Source organism: Aphis gossypii, chromosome 3, assembly GCF_020184175.1.
Source record: "Aphis gossypii isolate Hap1 chromosome 3, ASM2018417v2, whole genome shotgun sequence".
Lineage (NCBI taxonomy): Eukaryota > Metazoa > Arthropoda > Insecta > Hemiptera > Aphididae > Aphis > Aphis gossypii.
The window spans coordinates 30324795-30346841 of record NC_065532.1 but is presented as its reverse complement, the minus strand read 5'-3'; the positions used below and the strand labels follow the sequence as shown (position 1 = coordinate 30346841).

Genomic DNA, 22047 nt, shown 5'->3' with positions numbered 1-22047 from the left:
ATATCGGAAGCCTGTTTGTGAATAAATTAAACGAAAAACTTTTACATTCATGTCAAACTCATTGGCTAAACTCTTTAACGCCAAGTCACTCTTGGCTCGAAATTAAAAAAAATACATTCCAAAACAATTTATTTTTTAGGTCAAAATGTGTTACATTAAAACATAATAGATAACAATGTAAAATATTTTAACTTATATTTAAATAATGTATATGATATTATTATTATGGTTTAATTTAGCTGGTAACTATATTTTTATTTAACACTATTGCAGTTGGTAATAAATAAATTAGAATTGATCGTTGGTGTAATAAAAGTCTATTAGGTATAAATGTATGCCAAAAAACTATATTATATCTACACTATATGCAGATACATCGTTACATGTATATTGTATATGGCTGTTTCTACTGAATACAGTTGACATAAGAATTAGATACGAGGAGAAGAGGATTAAACTGTAGGCAAATTAAATTTACCTACAGTATATATAATATATATATATATTTTTGTTATTTATTATATTTTTAAATTTTACATAGCAACCAGTTGCTTGTTATAAGTATAGAAACAAATCTACTAACAGTATCAACCAATTTTTTTTTCATATATACTAGATATACTTTTATTTATACTTAAAAATTGTTTAAAAATATTTAAGAAAACTTATTACAATATGTATGTATTTATTAAAAATTTTAAGTTATTAGAGTTGTAAGCTTATACTTACAAATTCTATTTAAATAATAATAAAAAAATTAATACCTATTTGTGGTAATATTGAAATAATTATTTGTTTTAATAAAAATCCGTATCATATATTTATTATTTATTTGATTGTAATCAGATATAGTATTTTTTTTATTTAATATACATGTATAATATTCAGAATACTTAATCTTAAATTAAATTAAATACCGGCTTAAAAGTTTAAGTAAATTATTTTACTTATATTTATTTAAAAACCAGTAGTTAAGTTAGCAAGTGATAGGTAGTATAAGATTTTATCTTTAAATATAGGTAATATATTTGTGTAGGTGAGTATCAAATGACAAATTCTAAATTATAATGGGAGGATCCATTTTCCTCCACTGTTCATTTTCCACCATTTTCTATTTTCCTTCAAATTCCAATAAATAAAATAATAAAATAGTATATAATAATAAACAACATACTCACCAATGACATACAAAATTCCATAAAACATAAAATCCTTTTAGCTTGGCAAAACCACTGGAATTCAATACCTTCGATCAACAAACTCAAAATTATAAAAAAAACAACCAAAAATGGAACACTCCTTTCAATTTTAACCGACGTCAAGTCATTGAAATAACTCGCACCTGTATCCAACACGCCTTTAGGACCCGCTCATATTTAATTAGTATAGAACCCCAACCAATATGCGACTCATGCCATCCTGCACTAACCATCAAATACATAGTGTTAAAGAGCATACAATACTCATCAACACGCACCAACCTCAACATTCCACCCAATATAGCAAAAGCGCTCGCCGAAAACTAAACCTCAAAAATCATACAATTTTTAAGTATTACAAACTTTATAAACAAATTGTAAAGCACAGGCAGGAAACAGGAACTCAAAGATCAAGTAATAATAATTGGTTGTATAATCTGTTTTAATTGTTAAACAATAATATTATTATTTAACAATTTAATTTATAGATTTCTATTAATGTTAATAAATGTGAAATATCTATTTTAAAATCTAAGCATTCAAGTTTGAATATGTCTAAAAAGGTGTAGTCTGTACCATTAATGTAGATAATATTAAGAAATGTGGAGAGATGCCTCTAACACTTGAGAATTCAAATATGATGAATAAATCTAAACATGATGAATCGTGTACAACTGTACCGGTATTTGTTTTTATCTTTATTATCTATTTTAATTTGTTTATAATATGATTTTATGCATTTTAGAAAAATTAAATTTCTTCATTTGTGGCTGCTTTTGATTTTGATTATTACGATACTCCCAGACGACTATTTTTAAAACACGGTCTTTCTCAATTATCAAATTAAGTAAAACTAAAGGATAAAAAATTGAAGTTACTCCAATAAACAGCAATACGTCAGAATAAGAAAATTGCTTCCATAAAGTTTATATTTCTTAAACTTCAAAAGGAAAATCTAATCAACGATGAATCTCCCGACATGTTATTGAATTATTTTGCTAAGCATACAGATTTAGTAACCAATTGTGCAAAAAAAAAAAAAAATGTTAGAAAACCGTTTCCTAGAAAATATAGTCCTGCTTTACGCTAATTCACTTTATTCCTACATTTTTTTTATATAATATTATTGTATTAATTCGAAAATGATTTATCATTTATACGATATCATTAATTTATAGAACAGACAAATATAATTATTTTTATTTTTGATTGTCCTTTTAATATGTGGTATTAATACATTTTTGTATTAGTTACGTCATGAAGCATATAGTACCTAATATTGCAAAGTAGCGTTAAAGAAATAATGTATTTTGAGCCAGCATGGTGGTTTTAACCAATCGTATTCTTTAATGGTTTTTCATAATATATTTAATAAAACCAGTCTGGTGATTTACATTATTTCTTAGTTAGCATTTATTAAAATTGTATCTCATTACATTTTATGTACACTTTATTGTTAATTGTGAACTGTATTTTAGTTAACAGTAAAAACAAATAATGGAAATAATAATATTATGTAAGTTAATTTTATCGTAGAACGCATAATTGTTTTACAACTTATCTACGTTTGTTTGATTCAACATGTAATTTTGTGAAAAATACAAAATTGTAAGTGTCAAAACTATTATATATAAATACGATCGAAAGGATAAAATAGGTAATCATCATATTAGTTGAAAATTAACTAAATAGTTGGTACCTATAATAATATCAAATTACTTTAAATAGTTTGTATAATTACTAATTACACTACAGAGCTAATTAAAATTGAATAGGTAATATTTTAAAAATATAATAACTTTTACATTGCAAAAATTATTTTTGTTATAAAATGCGTAATGTCAACTAATATTCGAATGAATTGTAAGAATGGTCCATGAAAAATGTTGGTAGAAAATTAGGTTTGAATATTTAAATAAAATAAAAATATATTTCATATTGTACGTATCATTGAATAATATTTATATAAGTATCTACTGCAGCAAATTCTGGTCACGGCCAAACAACAAAACAGTGCAATTAAACGTTGTTAATTATTGTTGAAATAACTGCAGTAGCAATTACCTACTAATGACTTCGGTCTCGACTCTCTGTTGACAATATAGCTAAGCGTAAAACTATAATAGATATTGCACGGTGTTTTGTGCGTATGCTTATGAATATTTGGTAACCACCATTATTTGGTAAATCTCACTAAAAGAGTTTCTGAGACAATGGTTCAAACTTTAACTAAATACAGAAGTTAAGGACATATAGTGATTAATAAAACGGTGTAAGACTGATGCAGAATAGTATGCATGCACTCGACGATACTCACCCAACACTCAGGAAAAAAAAAGTGAAGTTTTCAATGGATATTTATAAAGTTTGTAATTCACCAAGAATTTTCAACCAAATTTTTTTTTCTTTAAAAATAGATTTATTTAAGTTTTGAATTTAGAATCAAGTTGTTTCTGTATTTTTTTTCAAAGACTAATGTATATAAATGAATTTTTAACGAGTATTTTATCATATTTTAAATTTTAAATGAATATTTTAAGAATACTTGCATGCGATATAAGTTATAGGAGATATAGAAGCTATGATAATTTAAATATTATAGTAATAATAGAATTAACTATTACACACATATAATTTATAAAAATTGTTTGGATATAATAACAACTAGTCTAAATATTATATTTATTTTAATAAATTGTATTATATTATAACATCAATTTTAGCCAAGTTTTATTATTCTTTAGTACCTAAATAAAGTTAAATAATTCAAAACATACATCAACATTTTCAATAAATAAAAATAATCAAATTCGTTACAGAATACTTGTTCATATTAAAGTAAAAACTGAGGTTTCTTAAATGTGGTTTTTAAGTATAGGTACCTACTAATTCCAATAATCAGAATTTGAATTTATGTCTTGTTAAATGGTTATAGTGGAGTGAGCATACTTAGCGAAGTACACTGTATATTAAGTAATTTATAATTTTGTACTTATGATTCTAATATGAGAAAGAGTAATATAATGGAGGTTATTATTAGTCAATAACGTCATAATTCTTTCATTTGTGTACAGACAACCGAGATGCATGGTGTTATAGAGGATCTTAAAAGTACGATATATGATTCGATAATTTAATATCATAATAGAATAAGAAGTTGATATTGACTTTTACCTCCACAGAAAATAAAACAATTTCTCTTTTGATTTTTCAAAAAGAGCATATCTAGATCCATTCTGCTATCAAATTAGTCTTAACCAAATTTTTTACGTGTACAGTGTTAAACAGATACCTATTTTATAAATATAAAGTGCCAATATTTAGTTCAATATTTAAATTACAGACATCTTTTTATAGATTTTAAAAAGAATTTATCTCTAAAATCTTATACACAATATTTTTAGTAAAATATTCTAAAATGTATTTTACATTGATATAACGTTATATAACAGTAGGTACAGTAGGTATAGTTTATACTTTTAAAAATCAAATTATTGCTAAAACAAGTAAAATTTTTCAAATAGAAAACAGCTTTTTATGTTTCCTAAAAAATTTTAATACTCAGATAAGAGACCTATTCAAAATTCACAATTAAATTCCAATAAAGTAAACAAGATTAAGGAAGTTTAAAAATAGGGTTGCCAAGAATATAATTGATTTTCTGTAGTTTTCAACATTCTTCTACAACTATATAGAAATTCACATAAAATAAATTTAAAAGTACCATCTGTTATAGCTGATTTGTATCTAATTTTCAATCAATAAAGAATTAGTGGAAGAATGTTACAGCTCTGGTGAAACATTCTATGAATATTAAAATAATTAAAAACAAAATATTTTTAAAAAAAAAACACTGTAAAGCCAAGCATTTTCTCATTTTACTGAGATAGTATAAATTAATTAAACTTTTTCAAGTGCTTTCAAAAGAAAATTAAGTAAACGCGAATACCTAAATCAGTTCATTTGTGTATTATTGATATTCATTAAAATGTAATTTTTTTTTTTAAAAGAGTTGTTATGAAAACGGAATTTACTGAAAATAATAATGAAAACAATCCAAATGGGTTAAGATGTTAATTATTAAAAAACAATCTACTCGTATAATATTTTTTCTGAGAAATTTCTAGACAAGCTATTTAAACTTAATATTCGATAAAAATAAAATTAATTTTAAACATCCAAGTATGGTTTTAAGAATGTTTTTCACTTATAGAATTATCTTTGTTCAATGAGATGAGTAATATTTTTCCAAAGACGAAATAATAGATTTCTTCTAAACGAATTTAGTTGAACCACAGAATCCATCCAAAATAATACCTAAAAAAAGTGGGCAAGTGAGTACCGCTCTGCTGTACATTAGGTGCCGTATGGATCATTATTATATATTATAGGAGTGTTAAATTTGAATCCAATGATAGTTATCATTGTATACGAAAAACGATTCTGAACGAAGATGATTTGTCAGCCTAGGATATAATTTCTAGTGGTTGGTGAAAAAGGTGGTTTAAAAAAACCAGCTTATATTAAAAAATATTTTGAAAATTAAATCACGTAAAGAAAACGCGAATCTTAATAACTGGTAAAATTTTCAAGTATCTACGACTTATACTTTTTGAATAATAACAAATATTTAAAATCGTTTGAGGATAAATCGTTATCGTTACGCTATTTCGTTAAAATTTAAAATTCAAACGCACTTAAAATTTTTCCTATAATGATGCTTCGAGTTTTCTCTATAGATACTTGAAGGTAAACTTATGGAAAACTTAGTGTTGTGTTTTTAATCCTTAGTTATAAACACAAAAAATTTTATGATTTTTCAACTTCAAATATTTCGCAAATATTCATAATTTTGACGAATTTTCGTCAAAATTTGAACTTCAAATGCTAATAAAAAAAAATTGTGCCTAAGTATTCTTATAATTTTTTAATCACTATAAGAATAACATATGAGGAACTTTGTATTAAATTTTCAAGTATTTTGATAGGGCCAAAAAAATTTTATCGACACTTCAAAAATATTTTTTCAGAAAAATTGAAAATTTCAGTTGTCTATAAATAGCTCAAAAAAAGTCAAAATATTTTGAAATTTAAATCACGTAAAGAAAACGCGAATCTTAATAACTGGTAAAATTTTTAAGTATCTACGACTTATACTTTTTGAATAATAACAAATATCAAAAATCGTTTGAGGCTAAACTGTTATTTAACGCGGTTTTTGTAAAAATTTAAATTTCAAACACTCATAAAAATTTTTTGTCTGAATCCGGTAGAGTTTTTTTTACAGATATTTGAAGAAAAATGTATGGAAAACCTTGTACCAAATTTTCAAAACTTAGTTATAAAAGAAAAAATTTTTATGATTTTTCAACTTCAAAATTACTTGCAAATTTTCGCGTTTTCGACAGATTTCGTAAAAATTTGAACTAAAAACGCTTATAAAAAAAAATTGTGACTAACGATTTTTAATTTTTTTTAGCTACATTAAAAACAACTCATAAGGAACCTTGTATTAAATTTTCAAAACTTTTTGGATGACCAAAAATTTTTTATCGACACTTTAAAAAAAATTTCTCAAAAAAATCGAAAATTTCAGTGGTCTATAAATAACTCAAAAAAAGTCAAAATTTTTTGAAAATTTAACTATATACGGATACCACTGACATTAACATTTGGTGAAAATTTCAAGTATTTTCAGTGATTAGTTTTTGAATTACAACCATAAAAAAAATCGATTTGGTCGAAAATTGGTTTTGCGTTAAAATTCCCTTTTTTCCGTCATTTTTTTTTGGTTTTTCTCGATTTTTTTGAAAAATGTTGGAAAATGTTAACTTTTTACCTCTATAATGCACCAAGGATATTCACTTTTACATCGGAAACCACCCCCATAGTTTGAAATTGGAGCATTATTTCGACTAGTTATGCTGTACACAGACACAAAAAAAAAAAAAAAAAAAAACACACATCATTGTAAAATCAATACATTCATCACTTCGTTCAGAATCTAAAATGATATACTATACTAGCGTGTTTGGGTGATAGAAAAACATAAAACGAATAATAATTGTCAATTTGTTAAAAATGTAGAAATAAACAATAGTTGTGTGAAAGAAAGAAGAAAATATTAATAGCATAAATAGCTTCGAAAATATCAATAAACTCGGATAGTGTAGTGATACGTCCAAGACTGCATATGGTGCGAGGTCAATAGATTTAGATGGTAAATCTTCCTGTGTGTGGTATTGGACGGGAGAGGTAAATAGAGTATTTTATGCGGTATGGTTTACGGGATCAATGCAATGAAGCATTTCGGTAATAGAATAAAAGTTTATATGATCTCAGGATTTAGGCATTGCGATGACGATACTAAATGAATTGTTTTTCAAGCGTTCTGAGTACAATATTATATACTGGGCTTATATTATTATAACACAGTTTGTTGATTATATTGGTACCAGTGGAAAATTCGACTTTAGATGATTGAACGAAGGGTTGTCTGTACACTTAGTTGGCTGCATAGTGTAAGTTTTTTTTTTATAATGTGTGAGAACAAACGCTATAGTAAGATCGTTATTTCAAAAAAAAAAAAAAAAACAATATATCATAACATGCTTAATCATTTGTTTAATTGAACAAAATTAAACTGCACAAAACCAATCAATATTAAATTATTTATTTTTCAAAATTGTCATTAAAACCAAACAATATTTAAAATATCATTATAAAATAGATATATAATGTTTGTTTAACGTATTTATTTGTGCACATGGGCGTAACCATAATAGCGATAACAATAAAAAAGAGTGGTGAAGTGGATACATCTATGCTGTATAGTAGGTCACTATAATTTATATATTAAATTTGAATCCAATGAGAGGTATAATTGTATATGAAAAATAGTTCTACGATTCTCAACGTAGTCAGCCTAGGATAAAATTACCAGTGGTTGATAAAAAACGTGGTTTAATCGTGTATTACATTTTTAACTCTTAGCTACTTATTCAAACATTTTTATGAATTAAACCTACAAAATAATTTGCTAAATATATTCATGATGTTGACGAATTGTTGTCAATATTTGAACTTCAAATGCTAATAAAAAAAATTGTGCCTATGTATTCATATAATTTTTGAATCACTATAAGACTATCTTATGAGGAATTTCGTATTCAATTTTCAAGTATTTTGACTGAGCCAAAAAAATTTTATCGATATTTATAAAAAAAAAAAAGGCTAAACGAAAACGAATATTTCAAATGCCTATAAATAGCCTTAAAGTTAGCAAAATATTTTGAAAATTAAATCATGTAAAGAAAATGCCAATCTAAATAACTAGTGAAATTTTCAAGTACGACTTATACTTTTTGAATAATAACAAATATTTAAAATCGTTTGAGAATAAACCGTTATCGTTACGAAATTTCGTAAAAATTTGAAATTCAAGCGCATAAGCGCATATACAATTTATCCAATAATGATGTTTCGAGCTTGCTCTTTTTTTTTGAATGAGCTATTTGAAGGAAAACGTAGTGTTGAATTTTTTAACCTTAGATATACACACAAACATTTCGACTAGCGATTTTTTTTTTTTAACTTCAATAAGAAAAACTCATAAGAAACCGTATATTAAATTTTCAAGATATTATCGACACTAAAAAAAAAAAAAAAATTCTTAGAAAATCGAAAATTTCAATTGTCTATAAATAGCTAAAACAAATCAAAAATTTAACTGTATATAGATAATACTTATATAAACATTTGGTGAAATTTTCAAGTATTTACAGTGATTAGTTTTTGAGTAACAACCATATGAAAAAATTGGTTTTGCGTAAAAATTACCGTTTTTTCGTCACTTATTTTTTTGTTTTTCTCGAATTTTTTGAAAACTGTTGGTTACTTTTGACCTTTATAATGCATCAAAGATATTCACTTTGCCATTGTAAACCACCCCTAAAGTTTTAAATTGAAGCATTAATTTGACAAGTTATGCTGTACGCAGACACACAAAAAAAACACACATTGTAAAATTAATACATTCATCACTTCGTTCAGTTTCTAAAAAAGTTGACTTTTTCAATTATAATATAATATCTAAATAAATAACTTTTTTTTTATTATTTATTGATTTACAGAATAATATTTATAAACAAATGATTTTAATATTTATCGTGCGTTCTTACAGTAAAATTTATGTAAAATATAAAATATTATTCACGCGAAATTGTTATATTTTTAATAAGTAGAAGTTTTGAAACATCAGCAGATAGCTTTTCATATTACTATAGTAATATGTATACATATATATTCTATTTTCGTGGAATTACCACTTAACAGAACGGAATATAATATACGCATTATATAATAGTATGGATTTAAATCACATTTTTTTATATGTTTCTATATAATATTATATTATCATAGATAATTATATTATATTCCACAGACTTGAGAACATTAAATTATATAATGATAATTTTACCCTTATTTTTTTTTTGCGCTCCTATAATATAAATGAAAATGTAAAATATTAAAATATTCTATTGTGTGGAAAATGTTAAAATTAAATTTTTCATTTTTTTTACAGGTACTTCAGTTTGTAATTGTCAGTGTGCGTATGCATCCGCCTATTACAAAATTATGTTTCCACATTTTAATATATATGTATATATATTATATACATTTCAATTTATATATAATAATAAATGGACATTACTAACTCAAGTATAAGAATATTTACATAAATAAATAATAATAATTATAAATTATTTTAGACTTTCAAGTAGGTACTCGTGCGACTGGGTTGTACACGAACCTTTTGAAAGTGGACTATATAGGTATAGATGAGATAGGAAAGAAAATAACAATGTTTTTGATAATGAAATGATATGAAAAGAAATGTATTGCCATACTACAGCTAATATTTCTTAAACGCTAGGGTTAGTAAACATAGAATAATACGATCATAGATCGATCATAGATCGATCGACACCAAAAAAAAAGGAGATAAATAATATTACCGCGACAATATGCGTAATGAAAAAGTACAAAGGTGTATAAAATTGTGTACGACCTGATCGGACCTGAATCCGGAACCGCGGTTGATGATAATAAGGTGAATGACGGCTGACGGAAGGACCAGTTGAAATGTTGCTGGTTACCGGGTGGGCTACGTTTGCGCCGGTATCGCACAGGTCGAGCGTAGTTCAGGGCGGCGCTGAAACTACACTTCGGCGGCTGGTAAGCTTTGTGACAAAAATGTCAGATCGACAGAATACGACGAGCCACTAAGGGTAAAAGGTGTTGTCGCCGGAGTAGGACGCAGCAAAAAACGACGAAGAACAATAAAACGAAAAATTGAATACGAACGGGCGAACGGACGTGCAGGAACCAAAACGCATAATATGGCCGTGAACGACGGGTCGTATTACCTAAATTGGACGGACGACGACGACACAAACAGATTTATAAAACAAAACGTCCGTTGCTGGACACTGATGGTCAACAACAAGTCGCATACATGGCGAGTCATGATGAAAATCCGAAAATGGCTGGAGCGCACTGGATAGCGGTGGGTTTACGACAATGACGACGGACAGCCATAAAAAACAAAATATTGTACGCGAGTTTTTTAGTTGATAAGTGACGACGTACGGCGGCTGTCCGGCGGACGTGAAGAAAGCTCATCGCCGCGCTAAACGATGGAAATCACAAACACTTGTGCGGACGACAACACACGACAGTGCACCGGAGCGCAAATTGTGTGTGTGCGCATACCGTACCGAACAGTAGGTACTTTTCATTTTGATATATAATATATATATTTATTTTTTTGACTTCAAGTTTGGTTATACATATATAACGAAACTACAATTTTCAAATGTCATATTTCAAATTGGAAAAGATTATTGTTGAAGGGAGAAATATGCTGAGAAATCCTGTACATATGTAGTATATAATATATTAATATACCATAATAATTGATATAGCCATTCAATAGGGTGGCCTGCTGTCAGAAAAGAAGACGATTGATATTAAAAAAAAAAAAATAAATACATATCGGATGTATATTGATATTATTATTTTCGGACGACACCGCCATGTGACATTGACCGTCGAATCGTCGACACTTTAACGAGTTTGTGATAAATGGAGCTCCGAAAGTATCCATTCCGTTAACCAGAAATATTTTCATACCACGTATGGTTTTATTATTATTATTATTTTATATTTTGAACCAAATTCAACAGTAATTGATCGTATGTCGGAAGGCAAGGCGAACACACGGATATTGCAAGTGAATTCAAGTAAAAATATTTATATTATTACAATTGGTAATAGTGATACTTTCTTTAGAAATTTCATTGCGGGTAACGTGGAACCCGTATATACGATGTTGTTATATTGTAACAAAATAAAATAAAATAAAAAATAGTTATACTTCGATTTTGGTTAAAAAAAAAAGGTATGTCCATTTTGACCGACTAATAAGCAATAAAAATATTTTTTTATCTAACGTCTTATTGTATTTTTATGAGCTCCAGCTCACACGTATTGATCGAAACATACTCTATTTATATTTATTTTATTCAAAAAAAGTTTTTTATTTTTATCACATAATATATTTAATTGTACGCAACTTGAAGTAATGCCTCTTTTTTAAGTTCACTTAAAAACAATTAATATTGTTTACATTCCAATTATTCTATCACATCAATTTATTTTAAAATATACTTTTTAATCAAATATTATTATTTTTTAATTACAACATATTATTGTAACATACGAAAAAATTGGATCAAATTATTTAAATAGTTGTTGTTTTATGCACAACTAAAATATTAATTTACGAGTTTGTAAAAAAGTGATACCGTAAAATTATTCAATAATAAAAAATAATATATTTTGGATAATAATTGATAACTATGAGAATAGTTTAATTCAAACTGATATATTTTGAATCTTTTTTTTTTAAATTTAAAACTATCCAGTTAGACAATTTTTTATATTATATAAATACATAATACATTTATCAACATAGTTTCTAAAATATTAATTATTCACATTGTTTTGAAACCTTATTGTAATATTATTGGTATTTTAAAATTTTAGGTTTATTTATATCTATTATATATTATATTAATTTATATTGGTATATAAATAAATATGTGTAAGTGTAATATGCATAAACATCTAGAATATAATATTTTATTTAATAATGCTGTACAATACATATCATTATTATAAATATGGAAAGTCCTGTAACATATTTAAAATATTATCGAATCAATACATTAAATTTAAACTCATAATATGTCAAGAAAAATAAAAACTTTTCTTATGTCTAAATATTGTTGTAAAAACTTTGAAATTATAAATCTATAATTTGAATTTTAAAACTTGTTTAGTGGCTTACTTATATTTATTTTTATTGCTTATTAGTATATTATTTAAAAAAAACTTAAAAAATAAATAAAATATAAGCAACTTTCACCCGTCATATTATTTCGGTTTGACGTGTTAAACCGAACACCGAAAAGAACTTACTAATTGGGTTGTAAAGTCTCTTTGTTTTTAGAGCGTAATATTTTGACCGTTATATAGTGACACCACCTGACCATTTAACAGGTTAAAAAGTTCATGTGTTTTTTATGTAAAACGTTTCTATAAAGCGAGATGTACTTTAACGAGTAATAAAATTATTGTACGTTCCTATCAATTTTACTATATGAATAGGTTTTCAGCGTAATAGTCATATGAAAAAAATATATGTAGGTATACACATAAATAGTGTAGCGCGCGATCTTATCCCTGATGCTTGTTTAATCAACATGATAAAAAAAACTAAATAGCAAGGTCCACTCTGTTAATACACAGTAGAAACGTTTCTTAAAACTATTTGATTTTGCAATTGTACCTATTTATATCTTTAGTTATATAATAAAATGTCGAGATGAAAATGTAAAGATGTATAAACTATTTTTAAAAAAATATCAGCTTTACAATTATCAATAAATGAGGCGATGAATGTTTGAATAATGAATTAGTATGGTTAAAGACACTCCCTAAATTGTCCTATAAGTCTGAATATTCGAAAATACCGTTTTTAAGATACTATTAATATTTTTAAAAATGTATTACCAAAGAATAACAATGATAGTGACGAGCGTGCTCGATTCATCAGACTATATAAGCGGAAAGTCACGGGGAATTCTTATTACGTATTAATTTCATTAATACACCGGTATTAAAAATGCATTTTACATTTCCTCTTTTATATAATATTATCGTCAGTAAATTTTGTATATAGAACAATGCGTGGTGACAAAATGTGTGTAAGTATATTGCATTCGGTTGAGTAACATAACTTAAGTCCAAAATTAATAACAACAACGCAATGATCCGAAATACGTGTGAATAGTAGATATCCATATCCATACAACTGATACAACAACAAATAAAATATTACTCTTACTGTTGTGTAACTACCCAAAATTGATAATATGGTACCTATCCAATGAAAAAAAAAATGTATATGAGTAATAAGTAAGCAACAATGTTTCTATCTCCATATTTGCGATATTTTTTTAAATACTTTTAAAATAAACTATTAATCATCACGAGTTAAATTAAATATGATCATAACTACTTGAATAATTTTATTCTATTTTTTTACTCTGATTATTTTAAAATACATGTATTATGTCATTTTTTGGAACTTTTTCTAATTATTAAAAACTAATATTACTGTCACAAAGCTTAAAATGAGTAGAGAATATTCAATATAATTTTTAAATAATTTTAAACTGTTAAGATTAAGAATTTATTGATTCATGAATAATAATATACTCGTAATAATAATAAAAAAATACATGTAACGAATAAATATATATATATATATATGTTTTAACGAGATTTTAAATGTTTTTATAAAATTTTGCCCGATTTTATTTCTCGTAATTTTATTTATGAACATGTAATTTACAAATAACTTCATATTACTGCACTGACTGTTTGTGCATTTATTTTATTTGAAATAAGACGAATTTCTATGGAATAGTCATACAACACAGTCATCAACAACATTACATATCTGGTTTACAGATGAGTAAAGTCTATGATCCCAGCCGTATACTTCGAAACCTGCAATGGTCGGTTCGATATCTAAAAAAAAAATCATGAGCTTAACATTTTCTCTTCACCCATAGCCACTAATCGACCTTCGGTTAAAACTACCGTTTATAATTCGTTTGATAGTGTGTGAAAATGTAGTCCCGAAGATTCATTGACTTTATTTCTGTCCACGACCTTTTATAGCAAAATAGATACAGTAAATCATTGTATTGGCTGCTCTTCTGATCACAAGTTTTGATAAAAATGAATTAAATGCCTTTAATCAGTGTTGTAAGAACACGATAACGAAATCGTTGAAATAAATGTTTTATTTGAGACGATACATAACTATTTAAGCAGTTTAAATATCACAAAAATCTTGAGTTTATGTTTAATAGTTTTAATGGCTATTAAATGTGTTTTATAGTGAGCTGAAAAAACTGTGATTTTTGTTTAATAATCGTTCTTGTTTGAGACTTGCTCTGCGATATCCACTTAGATTTAATAATTTAGTTATTGATACATAAAATAAATTTTTCCACGTCATTACACTTTACACTATTGCGTATACTGCCTGTTCATCAAAATTTTAGTTTTACTCGTATTCTTAAGAAAATACCTATCTGGTGACCGTGAATGATGCATTTATACTTAATTTGTATATTTATTTATATATACTACAAAACTTGATGAGCAATCGATATTCTTTTTGAATAATATTTAAATGTTAATATCAGCAATGAGTTCAAGATTAAGTGTTGGATAATATTAATTGATTCGGTATAAACAATATTTTTGTTTACTGCTATAGTCCAAGTAGACTTATTTGAATCATTATAGCTGATTGTTTGTGTCACTTAACAAATAACGATCTGCGGTGACGTGTCACATTTATCATTTCTCCTCTGAAGAGCGTTATGTGTAGGCACGCAGAAAGGACCCTCCTTGAAATTGATTTCGCTGACCACAAGCAGACTACGGCAAAATGTGTGAGCTGTGCAGGGGTTATTCGTTGTTCCACGACATCTCTATGTATTATGGTGACTACCACATTGTTATACGTAATACGTCTACAGTTTTGCGTTGGTGATGGATCGTACTAGATCGAGAAAAACTCACTTTAGTCGGTTAAGCCGACGAGACGAAACGAAACGAAAAAATATATCAACTCGTTGTAAATGGCTTTGTGAGTACGCACGCCCAACCAATGATGTGATGGTAATAGTTAAAAAAATATATGTGTTACGTCGAAATCTATAAAGCAATAAAGGCACACTCAGACGATTGAATTAGGTATACATTTTTAATTGTACGAATTGCATCAAGTACGCAATAAAAATATGTGAGTAAAAATCATAGTAATAGGTTAAAAAAAAACAAGACAAGGCGCAAGCGCGAAAGATGTGATGGGTACGTTTTGCACTCAGCATCGTTCATCTCAGCGAAAAAAAAGAGTTGAGTTTTAATTATAAATTTGATAGTAAAGGTAGATAAATTATAATCGTTTGTTCAGATATCGATTACTTTGCAAAATAATGACGATTTTGCAGTTTTATAAATAGCATTGCATTCTATTGTCATGTAAAATATGGTTGTATTATAATTTTTTACAATAACGTGAAGTACTTGATCTTACTGAAAAATTAAGTAAAATAAGATATTATGACGTTGTAACCACACATTATCCAACACATTTTAATGTTTCGAAAATTAACAATCAGACAGAGTGAGAGAGAGAGAGGCAAAGGGAGAGACGAAATAATAGGAAAATAGCTTGGTATGTATAAGGGAAATATCGGAACACATATTATTGTTATTTTATCATCTATAATCTAGTTTAAAAATAATAATAAATAATGTTATTCAAAACAATTATAACTATATTATGTTTTAAATACAATATATCATATAAAATTTAATTTCATTGAATATCCATCTTATATAAATTAACATGTTAGAGACAAATATATCATGTTTCCGTTAAAATAAAACTATGGAAATGTTAATTATATTTAGCACATTACAGAGTCAATGTTGGTATGTGTAGTTATTGAACAACATGAACTATTTTTCACCTGCTTAATATGAATGAAGACTTATGATGTAGAAATGTAAACACATTTATGAAACAATTATAATGACATAGTGACCGGAGACAAAATATTGCTTGGACATAAATTAATCAAAACATTACACCATTGTCTACAATAACAAACTACCTAATTAATATGTTGATTACATCCATTAAAATGAAAAATTTAATATTTTACAATTAAAATGTCATGTCATTTAAGAATAGAGTAAATAATTAGTAATAGTAATTATTTATTATATTGCTCAATTTAGAATTTGAATATATCATAAAAATTAAGTACTTTACATCAGTAGTACAAGTATATATAAATTGTAAATTTGAGCTCTAAGTAAGTTAATTATTATTAAATTGGTTTTTTAAAAGGTACATACATTTATAGTGTTACTTCTGGAAATAAGGAAACATATTATTTTATATTATGTATGTCCAAATAAACTAATTTTTTATCAAGTTAAATTATTTTACCCCCTTTGACAGGCTTACAACATTAAACTTTTTATTTAAACTAAAATTGTTCCATCTGTGTATATTATAAAGAAATATAGTTTTAATTATAATAATTATTTACATTATAGGAATTTCACTTGTACGTATATATGATAAGCTCAATGTTTTAAGTTTCAATTATATTAATGTTCAATTAACACAAGCTACAAAATAATATACATATTTTTTATACTGATTATTCTATAAATATACATACTTCATGGATAAAAGTTCAAATTATGATGCATTAATTTTAACTTAACTGCTTTGTTCTTGACTCTTTCTATAATTAGTTATTTATCATAATAATATATTCAAGATACATCGATTTTTCGACTTGAAAATTAGCACAGTACAATGAAGTTGTTTTAACCACACAGAATAATTTGTCCTTAAATTTTAATTAAGTTTTGTTAAGTTTACCAATTTTAACACACGAGGGTACCTAAATATTAATAAAAGTAGTTTTCAAATACATAGTGAAAAAAACAATTTAACGATTTGTCGCTATTGCAAAATGGATACAGTCACTATTTATAATTCCAATATACATACCTAGCTGTTTCCGGTTAGAAATCGCAGGACATTAAACTTTTTCTTTGACACTCAAATTATTCTCTTTCATCTCTCTGGAATGATGATAGAAATAAAAAGTTTCGTACATGTGCAAAAACATAAAAATAAAATAAAATAAATGAAAAAAACTTTTATAATATACCACAACATATAGTATGTGTTATATGTATATTTTTTAGTTGAACAGTTTGGTTAAATAGATTATAATATAGAGTTGGGCATTTTTCTTTTCTTATCATGAGAAACTATAGTCTCTATGTTGATATCAATTTTAAAATGTCAAAGAAAAAATGTATACGCATCGTGAAAGCGTATTATTATAAAATGTTGGTTTCGTATTCTAAGTTGTATTATTCATTTTACGATTTGTTTTACAGTGCACTGCATACTACAGTAAAATACAATATGACAATAAACGAATATATTATATTATATAATATGTGTACGTATTTATGTAATGTGCACGTAAACTCTTTTTAAATTTATTTTACTTGTTTGTTTATGCTAACACAATTTAGTATAAATTTAAAAGTGCATTTCAAAATTATTTTTCAATTTCAACCTATGTATTTAATATTATATTTTAAACTTATAAAACTTTATCCACCTTGTTTCAAAGTTTTACTTATAAAAACCACGGATATTCTATTATAAACGTTATAATATTAGCTTCTTTAAAATTACACCTTTAAAATACATTACTATTATTAGAGTTTAAGAACATATAACTATAAGTCTATAACTAACGTAATACCATTAAAATATCAACAGCTCAAACCTACTTTTTATGTTGTGTTCATTCTATGTATGTGAAAGTGAGTAAATATTTTTTAATTTACATAGTACCTATTTAAATTAATTAAATGTATATCACAAAAATTGTGTGGATTACACAAGTCATATTATGTAATCCTCTCTACTTTATTGAAATACGAATATTTCTGTAATATTTTCAGTATAAAACTAACTCCGAATTGATTTAATGTTCATGTTTACAACTCTATATTAATGTGTTTTTATAAGATATTCAATAAACTAAATCAACTTGAATATTTCAGTTTTTAAAGTCTAGACATCGTGTTAAGTATATTATACTAGTAGTACTCATAGTACTTTCAATATAAAGTATTATATATGTATAAAAAAAAAAAATGACTAAGATTATTATGTTTTAAAAACAGACTTCTAAAGTTAATTGCGATAAAAGTTTATACTAGTATACCCAGAGTTTATTTAGTTATTTTACAACTTATAAAATTATGTTTAATAAACTTAAAAACGAAACTTCAAGCTTTCAAAAATGGTAATAACCAACAAGCATAATTCATTAAAATGAAAAATTAGTTTATTTATTTTACAGCAGCTTGAATGATTATAATATAATATAAGTTGTAATATTTTAATGTTTTACTTATAACCTTTAATGATGTTGAAGTATATACAAATTTAAAGAAACCTCCATATTAATTTAATCTTACATACAGTTAACCAAATTTTACTTACAATAAATTATCTAATACAAGATACTTGAACTTTTTTATTGAATGAAATATTGGAGTATAGAAAATATTATTGAAACTTCACCATGCCAGTCGATAAATATAATATGCATCATTATTTTAAATACTTACAGCATATTTATTGTGATTGTAGATTGAACAACATTTTTATTGAGTGTAACAGTTTTAATTAATAATATTATTTCATAGCTATACCAACAATTATTTCTCGGTTGCGGATAGTTGATAAGGCCTTTAAGTGACTGTATTATAAAATCGTTTTCTTCAACATCAGTTGGTAAGATAATTTGAGAAATTAAACATGTTAACAATATAATATTTTTAGTGAAAACGTATACTGAAAAATACCTTATACGTTTGTATAATATGTTTTCTATTAATGAGGTTTAAGATAGGAATTTTTACAAGTAAGGGAGGAGGAATAATTCAAAAATATGAAGTCGATTATATCGTTAGCAGATTAGGATCATTGTAAAATAAATCTCAAATGTCGTCTAAACCGTTTCTTAACTATTATTGTTATGACTCTCTGGTAATGTATCTTCGTTGGCACGACCGATCGTAATTTATTTTTCACTAGACGCATTAAGTAAGCTAATAGCATATGCGTATGTCTATTTTACTACATTATTATTTTCTATGTTTTTGAACTAGCACATTATGGTGGATAATAAAAGACTTTATTTATGACCCCAAAAGAAGTGGCTGGATTATTTCTTAAGAGTTTTGGTGGCTTTGATATTTGCTATTAATTTAGTGTTGCAGATCACTTAGGTACGTGTTTGAAAAGTAAAAATCGGATTAATAAGTATAAATCTAAAAATAGTAACAACGATGATGGTAACTATAATAAAATAACAGAAAAAATAACACACCAGGAAGATGGATAATTGAATATTTATCGTTATTGGGCAATCCTGTATGTTATAGTAATAAATATTGCAATATATAATATGTTCAGACAAATAATTTTAACTCGATTGTCAGATATGTAAATTGTAATTGTTCAATTATTGTAAACTATAATACCTGCGTACTAGCAACCACTAACCAGTAGTGGAACCGAACCGAAAGTAGCTAGTTCTAGAACACAAATAACTATAAAATAATCGGAGCTGGTACCTAATAGGAATAAAAATACAATTATTATACAATAAAATATTTTCATACAACCAAAGTCAAAATGGAACAGTATTTTTAATTGAAAAACGTAGGGTTTTACAGATATACCTTATCAATTTTTAATTTTACCTTTTTTTGGTAAAAGGAAAAATTTAAAGAATAGAAGAAGTATTGCTGATGGACTAATAGTATTTAATTATTTAAAATATTTTAGAGTTCATGAAGTTTAAATATGTAAAGTTTAAATCATTTACTATCGGTCATAACCTGAGCCTTAACCTTAGTCAGTTACTCCTTATAAATTTAATAAAAATAATTGAGTATTAGAGCCAGAACCAGAACCAAAACCGAAAGTGAAAAAAAAACAAAACCACCAGACGATGTTGGTAACTTTTTACTGAGATCAAGGGTGAAGTACGACAGTTGAGAGATTAAACCCGAATTAAAATGACTAAATGAATACAACACTATTGCGTACTGATCGTATTATCAAGCATAGAAATTGAGCACATTTTAAAGTACACGATTACAATTGGGAATTACTTAGAGTTACTTATTTTGAAAACTTTAATACCCAATGTGAACGTTTGACCAGTGCCAAATGTTTAAATGAGTTCTTTAAGCTTATAATGGTCAATATCATATATGAAACTAACATTGTGATCATTTTAACGGAAGTTTTATAATACAACCAATTTATAAATCGGTTAAGTTTTCGATAATTGTACATAATAATAATTGTAATAATAGGTACTTTGTATAAAATAAATACTCGAAACTAAAAATGTGTTTACAATTTGGTTTAAAAGTGGCAATATTGCTTAAAATAACGTATGCTCAATCGTAATGTTAAAATGGTAAATACTCTATCACGTTTTACAGTTTTTCCTCATTAGCATGCAATGTCGAGAGTATTTTACATTATATAAATTAAATTAATAATTATTAATTTATAATCTGTAAGTTAACGAAACTTGTTAAGTTGTTTTAGTTAAACATATAAATAAATTACGATCATACAAACATAAAAATATAAAAATGTATTATATTTTTTTTATTTTTTTTGTTATACTTATAAGAAAAACGTAATTTTGTTTTGAATTTTATCTTATAGTGAAACACAATTTAAATAAAAATGCTTATAATATAATACTCGGTTTTATAATTTATTTGGGTTATTGTATGTTATTATACATGTATAATAATAAACATTATTTAAACCATACAAGTACTACATGCAGTTAGAGTCCAATACGAACAAATACCTAGTTTAAAAAACATTCAAAATGCGTAGGTAGTTTTAATATTTAGAAATATTGAAAGTTGATTTAATTAATTCGAAAAAATATGTATATAATTTTTTTAACACAACCATTCTCGACAATTATTAGGTATATACTATATAGTATTGTAATTAATAGGCAATAACAATGCATATGGAAAACCGTACGAAACTGTGTTTCGTAAAACGTATACTTATGGACAATCGTGCCAAAACGGAACGGTGATAATCATAAAATCATCTTTTATAAATATACACATTATATAACTACGTACCTGTATCGGAAACCAGCAGAAAGCGAATATGGCGACCACGACGACTACCATTCGGGTTACTCGCTTCTTGCCTCTCCGACTCTCAGCCGAAGGTGGCTGCCCGCCAGGGTTCACTCCTTTCCACAGTCTCATCAGCATCAGCACGTAGAGAATGCATATGATTGCCAGTGGTATCGCGTACGACGTGAGAAAGAAGAATATCTGAAATTTTGATAAACGCAATCGATTGTATTCGTGTACGCAAAAGTAGTAGACTATATAAAAATAACAATGACATTATTATGCGGTAAGGCCAATACGAGTATAATATAATAACGACGATACGTGTACCCATGCAATAATATTGGAAACCGTCGGACGTTTTCACAGAATTTGTTTAAAA

The 22047-nt window shown here is 26.1% G+C and overlaps 1 protein-coding gene across 3 annotated transcripts in view; it reads right to left on the bottom strand.

The window, feature by feature from the left end:
* LOC114128607 (allatostatin-A receptor-like) overlaps nt 1-22047 on the bottom strand; it is a 173739-nt gene that overhangs the window by 113525 nt on the left and 38167 nt on the right. For all 3 annotated transcript variants that reach the window (XR_007605229.1, XM_050204406.1, XM_050204405.1), the window contains exon 3: nt 21666-21866. Coding sequence is in view for 2 of the 3 variants with exons in the window: in XM_050204406.1 (XP_050060363.1) it covers nt 21666-21866 (201 nt within the window). In the remaining variant the exon portion in view is untranslated. The remainder of the gene's footprint in view (nt 1-21665; nt 21867-22047) is intronic.